At 35.4% G+C, this 12244-nt stretch overlaps 1 protein-coding gene across 1 annotated transcript in view; it reads right to left on the bottom strand.

Annotated features, from left to right (window-relative positions):
• The window catches only part of LOC127969587 (cadherin-12-like), a 124848-nt gene that overhangs the window by 14078 nt on the left and 98526 nt on the right, over window positions 1-12244 (bottom strand). Inside the window, exons 7-8 of the mRNA XM_052571666.1 lie at window positions 7033-7286; window positions 1596-1732 (exon numbers count right to left, since the gene is read on the bottom strand). Of these exons, the coding sequence (XP_052427626.1) occupies window positions 1596-1732; window positions 7033-7286 (391 nt within the window). The remainder of the gene's footprint in view (window positions 1-1595; window positions 1733-7032; window positions 7287-12244) is intronic.

The raw sequence follows: 12244 nt of genomic DNA on the forward strand, positions 1-12244 counted from the left end.
GGCTATATTTATAATATCTAGTTTAGCCATGAGTTATTAATGTCAGACTATTTGCTCTGTGATTTCTCTGAATCCATCTGGGCCAACAGAACAGAATGTAAAATTGTCTAAAAGACACTGATAGTGAATAGAATATGAATAAAGATGGAGTTTAACAGGCTGGACAATTCCCATTGCAGGACAGGAGGGCAGTTTAACAGCCCCGACTTCGCTTTAGTCTCTCCCAAATTAGCTTTAGAAATCACAATTAGCATATCGCCAGTGCAACCTTGAGAGACAGTGAGTAATAACCGTTACCATGGTGATGAAGGCTCAACTTTTAATGACCTCTCATCCCCATTCTGTCTTAATGAATGCGAGTCTGTGCGTTTGTAATTTTGATTGAGCACCACATATCCAACAAGATAATGGCCTCGGGGACTTCTTGGAGGATTTGACGACTTGATGACGATGGATTTGCTTATTTACGTCATTATTCAGTCCACAGATCTTTTCCGACACAAACGCAATTACAGCAATGACATCTATGATGCCGCCGTTTGATCGCTTTTCAAATTACTTCCTAAAAAAGTCCATAAGAAATGCAGTTTGTAAACCCTTCCAACCCACCCCAAATAAATAAATAAATAAAATAATGATAATCTGACGGTTTTAAAAATCTAGCATATGGAAGCCCATTTCAATAAAAAAAAAAAAAAAAAAAAAAAAAAATCACACTTAATTAAATAAGAATTATGGAATAAGAATTAGATTATGACATAACAGTAAAAATTATGAGATAAATGTTGAAATTATGACAAAAAAATATTGACATTCTAAATCATAATTATAGTATAAAAAAATCTGAATAGTATGAATTATGACATAGTAAATTGTAATTATGAGATGAAGCTGAAAATGATGAAAATTGGCATTGTGTAATTAGTACTAAGTCATTAGTACGCCATAAGTCATAATTATGACATATAAATTGAATTATGCCATGTATATGAATGATGAACATTATTATGTTTCATCAACTCTGAATATCTTTCCTTATGTTGCCAAATTGTTGTTGTTTATATTCAATAGAAATGGGATATTTAACCTGAAAATAAATAAATAAACAAAATAAATAAAAAGTTGTATATATATATATATATATATATATATTTTTTTTTTTTTTATGTTAATCAAAATAAAAGTCACTGAGGGGCGAATTATTTTATAATGATATATATAATGATATATTAAAAATGAAAGATCTTCAACTGCCTTTAAAACAAATATTTAGATTATCATTGTCTTATCATTGAGTCTTCTATAAATGATCACCTTGATGGCAAGGAACAATCAATTCATCAGCAGTTTAAGAACACTGAAATGCATCAAATGTTAAGTTCACTAAGTCAAGGAGAAAGGAGAGACACTGTAATGATACATATTCCAGGAGAGTGGTCATACTTTATGAATGCTCATAAAATGCAGACTTTAATGGAATTTGCTACTGACTGCACTGCAATGGGTCACAGTGAATCAGTCCGCAAAAAAAAATCCCAGCATTTAAGACAGCTGACGTTCTATGAATCACTTCTGAGGTTCACAGTCATACTTACTAACTTTAGTGGCCACAACTGAAATGTTGTGCTGGGCTATACTCTCCCTGTCCAGAAGCTCATTGGTGGAGATGGTTCCTCGGACAGGATCGATGTCGAAGAAGCTGTCCAGGTCACTCTTCCAATCGATGGAATACCTGAAGAACAGAGAACAAATTTAGGGTCCACAGCTTGCGCCAACACAAACCCTCTTTTGGCTTAAAAACAGCTGTCAGTATTTACTAAGGACACGCAGAGGATAATTTGAGCTGGAAACGCATGGACACATTTATTTTTGCAGCTGACCTTATTGCCCTTTCCCTTTCAGATGTAAAATTTATAAGGGAAGAGTATCTAAATGAATCATGCTCTATGATTTACTAAGGCTTGCACTAGTTAATTTATTGGTATTTTCGCCCTTATTTAATGCCCCATAAAAGCATGTTTTAACACATTTGTAATCCTGGACCACAAATCCAGTCAAAGGGTAAGTCTGAAATATTAATAAATAAGCTTTCCATTGATGTATGGATGATGTTTGTTAAGATAGGGCAATATTTTGCCGAGATACAACCATTTGAAAATCTGGAATCTGATGGTGCAAAAAAATCTAAATATTGAGAAAATCACATTTAAAGTTGTCCAAATTAAGTTCTTAGCATTGCATATTACTAATAAAAAAATATGTTTTAATATATATTACAGTAGGAAATGTACAAAAAAATCTTCATGGGACATGATCTTTACGTAATATCATAATGATTTTTGGCATAAAAGAAAAATTGATAATTTTGATCTATGCGATGCATTGCTGGCTATTGCTACAACTATACCCCAGTGACTTAAGACTGGTTTTGTGGTCCAGGGTCACATTTTATTTTATTTTTTGCCTGTATTGTTGGTGGATTATCCACACCTGATTATAATGGTCTCTGTTTGTTTGCAACCTTACGCTAATTAGTGCTGCACCTGGTAGATGGAATTTGTCATTATGGAAATGATCTTCTGCGTTTGTGTTCTTTAATCTGCACATTGTCAGTAAATCAACCGCAGAACTTTACACTCCCATCAGCACTTTTTTGGAATTGCAGTCTCACACTACTTTGACCTGTTTAGTCCTCACATTCACTCTCATTTTTAACGCACACAACCAAAGGCATAAGGATACAGTCACAAAGCTGACTGGACTTTTATGATGTATGTTTTGCAGACTTAGCAACAAAATAATTCTGAGGTGGATTAAATGCACTGGTTGTTTTTGTATACACATACGTTGGTATTTTTACCTGCTGATGACTCCTGCAGAGCTTAAAGGAGTCAAAACAGTGGCTGGAATTCATTACACGCACTAATGGAGGAGATCTGCTGCAATGAGACGGTGGTTCAGTTGCTTGTACCAAACTGTGATGATTAGCATACTGTAACTCCCATAATGAGGCATGCTTGAGCATTCTTTTCATTTTAGGGCCGCATCTTGTGACATCACCTGTTTTGAATTTGTTTAGATGCGTTTGATCAGTTTTGCATTTAAAGCCAAACCACACCAGAGTTCATTTCAAGTTCATTGTTTGGTGTGCACCAAGTTTCATATTGCAGCGTTCACACTTGTTGAAATGAACCACAATAAAGCAGCAGAGTTTGTTACAAGAGGGTTACATCTTGTGAAATCACATCCTGTTTTGAGCTTGTTTAGATTTTTTAGATCTGTATTGCATTCATATATCAGTTGATCTGGACCAGAGTTCATTTTTTGACACAAAGCACGGTTCATTTGGCAGTGTTCATGCTTATTCAAATGAACCACAATGTGTTTTTTGAGGGGCATTTTCAGTTTAACTAGGTTAGGTATTACTAGATTAGTATCAAAGATGAACATAATGATACTCAAGAGTATATACTGTATTAAAATCTAAAATTTCTAATTTTCTCATCCTCACAGTTTTACACAGCCTTATTATGTTTGATTTAGTCATGCGGCAAGCTGGCATGAAAAGATTGTGCACTCTAGTGAATTGCAATGTGTGGGGTCCAGTTTTGAACAGCTGTGAACATTGGTTTAATGGCGTAGCGACCTTGTTAACGGACCCCGTAACCATTCTCAGGTGGTACTTTACATGTGTCTCTTAGAGACTTTGCACACCAGTATGCATGAATATGAATAACTTCGAAAAGTTGGGTTTTCATTGACCTTCTTCATGTTCTACTTGACGCTTTGGACTCATTCTCTCACTAACACTTTTGCAAACCTGTTCTGAACTCTGGACGCATTAATGCAGGCTGATATTTTCAAAGCTGCTTATTTATTTATTTGTGGCCTGACCTAGAATCGAGCAAAGAGAAATGAAGTGGGAGCGCTGGGCGAGGTGAGATGCTACGGTGTTTATATTCTCCACAATTCAGCAGCTGCCTTGTTAAATTCACTCAAAAGGTGGTCAACAAAAAAAACATCTGAGGATTTTGTGCATTTGCATTGGATTCTCAACAAAAGCCTTTGATGTTGTGATCCACAACCGTTAGGGGGCCCGGTTCTCCATAATAATCATCATAAATACCACACAAAGACTGCAGCTCTGGGAATGTAATGCATATAAAACCGACTCATCTGGAATTTGTGTTAATATAGCACTTTTCAAAGCACGGAACATTTGGGAAAAGGAAATATCTCTCAGAACCCTCAGAGTCACGTGGCATCATGTATGAGAGAGAAGAAAGAATAAAATGTTCTGGCATTGTCATCATAAGCTGCTTTTGAAAGCCAAATATTTAATATGAAGATCAAACAAGATTTGAAAGCAGTGCATGCAACCTTTTTTTTTTTTTAAAGAAAATTCATTATTGAATCCTCAATGTTCTATTTAATGTTCCATCAGGCCAATTTTGTTTGCTTTTCTTGTGTTTTTTTTTTTCTTCTTTTTTAATATATATATAATTTTATTTAATAATAATTTAACAGCCAATGCTGCTGCTACAAAAAAATAAATAAATAAATAAATAAAAAAATAAAATAAAAAAAGCTTCAAACTGAATTTCAATGTGCTGCTTCATTAATCATTACAAGACTACGAGATTACAAAACATACAGACTGATGAGCAAATTATTCATTGTAGAAAGTAGTTAGAGACCGGCTCGACAGACCCTTGTCTGTACAGAGAGATGAAGCAGAACATCAAATTTGTCCTATTTTTCCAACTAACATGACTCTTCGTTCTATTCGTGTAGGAGGATGTGAGAGTCAGTTAAACAATTGTGTGTCTCCTGAATTTTACCTCATTATCTGTTAGTGAATTGAATAGGACAGTCGCTATATACTGGGGTCAGTATATTCAAATGTCAACTCACAGATGAAACATTAATAAGTATTTGGAAAAGAAAGCAAGAGCTGTGGGTCGATTCAGCTGAAATTGCAGCTTCACTGGGCCCGAGATCCAAATGTGTAATGAGATAAATATCTCGGAGGAAAAGCTGAGTATGTTAAAAAACAAACATTCATAAATACAGGAACATCCAAGGACAAACTAATCTAAAGTCAACATGAAATGCTGTTCAAAACCCATTTTGCTTTCATAATGATTAATTTGCAAGTGCGATTCTGAGAGAAAGAAAAAAAAATACGTTGCTAGAAGTTTTTAAAGATAAACATTTTATTTTCTTTGAAAAAACTGATGAATTATGCAGGCATTTAAAATGCTAAGAGGGTCAATTTTGATGTCACGTTGACCTTAATCTGTTCTAACATCTTGGTTCTAGTCTGTACTTCTCTGATCACTCCAGGAGCTATACAGCATTTCTAATGCAAATTCCTCCTTAGGGTGAACCTCTTATGTTGTATTTCCTCATTTTTTCAGTTACTTTGGTTAAAAGCTTCTTCTAAATGTAGAACTGCTCATGTAATTTACTGTACAGAACTCTACATTCCCCACTTTGCTCACTGTGGGGCTCTGAACTTTTCTTTGTTTGGTGCACCTCAAGAAAGGTTTCAGTGAACTTCCGTGCATGTTAACAGCACAGCTTCGGACAAATGCAGTTTTTCATAAGTTTGTCCATTTCTGATCTCTCTGCAGCTCTTTTCTTGACCCCTGAAGCTTGGAGAAAACTTAAAAAGCTTTGGTGGAAGTCACAGAAACCTTCAATACCAAAAAGCACTTTAGCTATTTTGTCTCACTCCACGTGGACATGCGGCACGTATATACAGATCTTTAAAAGCTTTGTTCCCTTTGCATGGAAGCTCATTGGGGACCATTGTTTTCCGATGAGGAAGTGCACATCTCCATTGAGCAATGTTACAATGTTTCTAAATAATTAATCAGGGAAGCCCAAAACAATGGGGAAACAAAGCCCTTTCACTTATACAAATCTTTCCATTGTCCATTTTGCTTTCTTACAGTATACTGAATGAAAAATTAATAGAGAAACAAACTAACTTGTGATGTTAGGTAGTTTTGGGACCCCCCAGTGGTGCATCAGTGGTTTTGTCTACTTGTTAAACTTTAAAAGCAATCTTAAGAAGTGCACTTCTAAAACACAATGGATTATAAAACAAGATAAATCTTTCAGCATGATGCCGTTTTCAGTAAACACAAATACTGTATATAGAAATGTGTAATTTGGCACACAACCAGTTGTTCCATGGATAAAAATTAAAGGTACAGTTCACCCCAAAATTTAAATTTTGATATTAATTACTCACCCTCATGTCAAGTTCATCTACAAAGTACAATAGTACATAGTACAAATGAAGATTTTTTTTTTTGAATTGTTAATATTTTTAAGGCTACGAGAATACTTCTTGTGTGCAAAAAATAAATAAATAAATAAATTAAATTAAATTAAAATTAAAATTAAAATAACAACTTTAATTTGTCTCCTCTGTGTTACCCTGGCGACACTTTGGAGAGTATCACATACGTAAAAAAACGTATACAACATATGAACGCAGATACATTGTTTACATTCAGATCAAAGAGTAAACTGCGTAAACAACGCAAACAATGTATCCGCGTATGGTGCTACTGACATAGAACAGAATACGTTATTTATGAATGTGATCCTCTCCAAAATGGTTCCAGTGTGACTCGGAGGAGACAAATTGTTGAATAAAGACGTCATTTTTGTTTTCTTTGAATACAGAAAGTATTCTTGTAGCTTCGTACTATTACGGTTGAACCCCTGATGTCACATGGATTATTTCAACAAAATCCTTACTACGTTTCTGGACCTTGATCAGAGAGCTTTTGGAGTTCATCAAAAAAAAAAAAAAAAACCTTTATTTGTTTTTCGAAGATGAATGAAGGTCATTATTATTAATGCAAGATTTTTCATTTTTGGGTGACTATCCCTTTAAGTCTGTAACATCCTCTAAATGTGCTCAAAGGCACAATAGTGATGGCTCGCTTCTTGCAAGGACTGAGGACGAGTTCCTATAGTCTTGTTTTTTATATATGTGCTATGTTTGAATACCTGACTGGACTGTTTCCTGCGTCGAGATCCTGTGCTGTCACAGCTCCTATGATGGTGCCCTGTGGCGTGTCCTCATAAACATCCATCGTGTAGAAGGGTTTGCTGAAGACCGGAGGCTCATCCACATCCAGAACGTTTATCTTCACTGTCGCTGTGTCTTTGAACGGGCCAAAATTGTGGAACCGTGGATCCAGGTGTGCATTGGAGGCCTCCACTTTAAATGTGTATGCTTTTTTGGTCTCATAGTCCAACGGCTGGGGAAAGAGAAACAGGGAGTTTGTAACTATAGCATCAGGTTAAAAAAAAAAGACGCTAACAGACAGCGTTCTCCGTACTGGCCACTCATTGAGGTCTTACATTAAAGCTTATTTTTTTTAATTTTATTTGCGTTTTATCTTTTGCATAAATTGCTCGCTTTGATCATTCTGAATGCGGGGTCTTTCTCAGATCTCGAGTGTGTCACAATTGCTTTCAGGCATGTCAAACAAACAACAGGCTCTCCAGAAATGGTTCTCTCCCGCTCCCATGCACATTTTCCCCTGATTTTGCTCCCCATCCTGTTGATTCAAGACCCCTTTTTTTCTGAAATCTATCTTTAAATTCTCACTTCGGTTCATTTAAATCAAAGCTTGTCTGTCGTCAGTATGACAGCCGTAAAATGTCCGTGTGTGGATGATTGTGGTCTTGCACAACTAAATCAAAGCAGCCCATCTAGAGATGAAAATCATACAGTGCTGTTGTACAATCTCTCTCTGTCAGTCTGTCTCTCTGGGAGATGGCGATAGGGCAAAGGAGACAAAGATCATATATCTGACCTGTATACGGTTTCCATCATGAGCAATTTACTTCTGTATCATCTACAGATGAAAACAAACACCATAGGTAGAAATGAATAACAACCGCAGATCTGTAAATACACAGCATAAGCACTCTATATGGAACTAATATGTATTTTACACTAAAGCAAACAGCTGTTTAGCAGCGAAAGGAAAAGACGTCAACTTTGGGTGAGTGGAAACTTGGGATCATTTGGGATTTGGTGGTGTCAGATGGTCCTTGCTGAAGTTTCCTCGTCAACTAAATCAAATGGTGCTAATTAGACTCCCAATTAGGTGAAAGTCAACCTCCAAAACCTGCAGTTGCTAATTAGCTAAAGTTCTTGTTGACATGAAAACAGACTCATTGGTATTACTGAAGTCTTAACTACATAATACAGCGGAAAAAAGCCCACAGTTGCCCACAAGTAATTAGGAACCAAGTCATTTTACATAAAATATATTTATCTAATTATTCAAACTAGCCTATGGCCTTCTGTGTCCCAGGGAGACGCCACTCTTTGGCCTTTAGAGGCTAAAAGATGCATTGATATGAAGGTTGCAAGCAACAGAAAAATGACAGAAAGGCAGTTTGCAGGGAAAATAGCTTGCTTTTCAGAAAAAAAGGACATGTGGAGGACTTCAGTCTTCTTTAATATGCACAACGCTAGCATAACTGTATTTCTATCCTGATGACATTACGCCACGTCCCTCGTTTCAATCAGGACACATAGTCTTTGTATAGCTTCTAATTTGAAACAAAAGCTATAAATTGCTCTCTGACTGCCATTTCATGTGGTTATTTTCCATCTTGGTTCCCTCAAAGGGACCTTTAGTGATGCCCATATTAAATTATGGCTGGATCTTCACAGTCACATTGCCTGAGAAAGGCCCGCACGATTGTGATTTACTTTCACCCCATGACGATATTTTCATTTATACTCCCCCAGAGTGACTTTTCAAGGTCACTTAAGCTTATATACAACATGGCCATATAACAGCTTTGCTTTGGTATAAATTAATTCGTAAAAAAATAGAGAACATTACAAAATAGAGAGCTAGAGATACTAAACAGCATCTGCCTCACCTCTGCACTAATGTTACTTCATAAAAACTGGATATTTGCTACAGTCAGACAAATGTCAAACTATCTTCCTTTTTTTCAGAATATGATATATTCCAATATAATAAAATAATTAAATATCTGATACATCTGAGTTACAGATTAAAAAAAAAAAAAAAAACCTGTCCAACAGTCCATTAAAAATTACAAATAATGAGAAAAATGAAATATTTTAAAATAATGTTGTCTTTATATGTTATTTTAACTTGATGCAAAGCTGAATTTTCACTCCAAGGCTTCTTTGGCTTATATGCCAAAGCAATTCCTGCTCAAGAAGCATTTCTTATTATAACCAATGTTGTATTTTGCTGCTTAATATTTGTGGAAATTGTGATACACTGCCAATCAAAAGTTTGCTGCATAAGTTAGTTACATAAATTCCTTATTATTTTTTTTTTTAATGCTGTTTTTTTAATCATTTCATTCATCAATGAATCACCATTATGTGATAAAAAATTATATACACACACACACACAAAACACATAATATTCTAATGATTTTTGAGGTATCACGTGACAACACTGGAGTAATTATGCTGAAAACTCAGCTTTAAAAATTACATGTTCAAATATATTAAACAGTAACCAGTTCTTTTAAATGTGGTAATGTTTCAACTTTTTACATTTTAACTGCATTTTTCTTCAGATACTATAAATGCAACCCTGGTAAGCACTTTTTATTGATTGAATAATGAATAAAGAGAAAAAACTAAGAAGCGCTCCTTTACGCACATCAAATCAACACCTGTTCCACAACCATGTACATCAGATTCCCATTTGAGTTTTCCCGACAGGCCTGAGATGTGAGGTGAAAAGGGTGAACCAGACATGGCGTCCCTCCCGCCGCTCGTGTCCAGTATTGATGGTGGACGGTGGACGTGAATGGTGATTAAATGTCAGAGGAAGCTGCAGGATTATTGGAGGTGAGGAGGTTTAGCCTAGAAGAATGTCAAGAGCATCATTGCCCTTTTAGTGTGTGTGAGTGGCCACATCACCCCATCAGCCTCAGTTAATGACTTTACAACGAGACGGGGAAAAGAGAGAGAAAGAGAGAAAAGACGCAGGAAGGGTAATGACAGTGACTCAAAACTAATGAAAGGCTGTTCAAGTGTGTCACTATAGTTGTGATCAAACCGAATCACAATACGAAGACTAGTGTTTACGACGGCTTTTTCTCGTAAAGGTCCTCAATGCTTTATATCGTGCCATCAGCACTAAACCCTTGACCATGAGAAATAGAGCTGTTGCTTTTAATTGCATATACATATTTGTACAGCCACTTACTGATTACACTTGAGTAGTTAAGACAAAACTGAAATGAGAAAGAATATATTCATCAAGAAAATATTCACCTGTGTTAGGATATAGCATCCTGGATTATTAGCCTACTTTTTTTTTTTTTTTTTTTTTACAAAATGTGCATTTTTTCATTTCTGTCACTCAATATGGATCAGGTTGAAAAAAAAAAAATAACATGTCAAACATTCATATTTAAAATCAAAATATCTGGCAGTGAATGAATGAATTGAGACTACAAGGTGGTTTCTAGCTAATTCTCAGCTCCATCTATTGATTTGCTGCCACAATCAGACAGAAAATCTTGTGTTCTTGACAAAATAACCACATTTTGCACATCAAACATCCGATAACTATTATCTATCAAGAAAACAGATGAATTACACACATCAACATTATTTAACTTAATGGTTGATGTCACCTCTAGTGAGTGTTTTCATTACGAAGCATTGATCTTCAATTATAGGTCACAGTAACAGGACAATAACTCAAGGGACACGCAGAAAACCTTAGCCATCAGTGTTGAAATGACACACACACACTCACACTCACACACACACACATTCAAGCTACAGACAGAATGTAATTCTAAATATTTGATTGTATGGGGGTTGACGGATCACTGATTTAACATTTATTTTTCATTGCACTTCAGATGTTACAGTTGTTCCTCACAAGCATATTATGTAAAATGATTAATAACTGGAGGTGAATTCCCACAGGAGTGTTTAATACTATAAATAGTATTTTTTTAAAAAATTTTTTATGGTCTAATTATAGTTAATCATATGTGACATTACAAATGCCACATCCTGCGCTCTAGAAGTAAATACGCTGAACTGTATGAATTTTCTGGTGTTGCTAATAGGATACTGTTGAATAATTTGGGGTCAAAAAGACTGTAATTTGTTTGGTTACAGTGACAAAATATTTCTAATTCAAGTTAATTGTTATTTTCAACTTTCTGTTCATTAAAGAATATATAAAAAAAAAATAGTACAACAGTTGATAATAAGAAAAGTTTCTATAGCAACACATACATAATTAGAACGATTTCTGAAGGATCACGTGACACCGACGATGCTGAAAATTCAGCTGCATCACATGGATTAATTACATTTAAAATATTAAATATAAATATATATTTTTTTCACTACATTTGTAATCAGATAGAAAAACAGGAAACACACCAACACACATTTATATATATTATGGACACTTTCATGAACTATCAACACAATGCAACAAAGTGCAAAACAAAAACGTTAAAACACCTGAACAAAAATCAATAAAACAAATTCTATTATATATGTGTGTTTGTGTGTGTGGGCATGTTTTTGTGACATATCAGGAAACAACTCTGTATAATGACATGGGTATGACACAGGTATTACAAGGAGAGGGTGACTTATGAGGACATAACCCATGTCCCAATTGTTCAAAATGCTTATAAATCAGAATGAGTTTTTTTGAGAAAGTAAGAAAGTAGGGTTAGGGTTAGGGGTAGGGTTGGTGAAGGGCCATAGGATATACAGTTTGTACAGTATAAAAACCATTACGCCTATGGGATGAACCCACTTTTCACAAAAAAAAAAGAAAAAGAAAACGTGTGTGTGCATGTGTGTGGTGTTGGTTCCAATTTTTTTCACAAAAGACTAAACTGAGTGTATTGTGTGTGCATATCTATGCATTTGTAACAGATACAATAGGTCGGAGAATCTGAAAGCTTTGGAGAACGTTAATCAACACGCAAGATCAAAGGCCTCAGGAAAGGTGTTAGTAGTTCAGACAGTACGTGTATATGTGTACGTGAGTGAAATGCTTATTTCCTTATCTGTGCATGCTGACACTTGAACGTTACCAGAACAAAAGACACTTAAAATTCAGTACTTCATGCTAGTGAACTCTTTGATATGGTAATTCGCTCCCTCCTTACACTGGTGTGAGTGCCCGCCGAGAAATCCAGACGATCGCAGCC

This window comes from Carassius gibelio, chromosome B12, assembly GCF_023724105.1.
Source record: "Carassius gibelio isolate Cgi1373 ecotype wild population from Czech Republic chromosome B12, carGib1.2-hapl.c, whole genome shotgun sequence".
NCBI lineage: Eukaryota > Metazoa > Chordata > Actinopteri > Cypriniformes > Cyprinidae > Carassius > Carassius gibelio.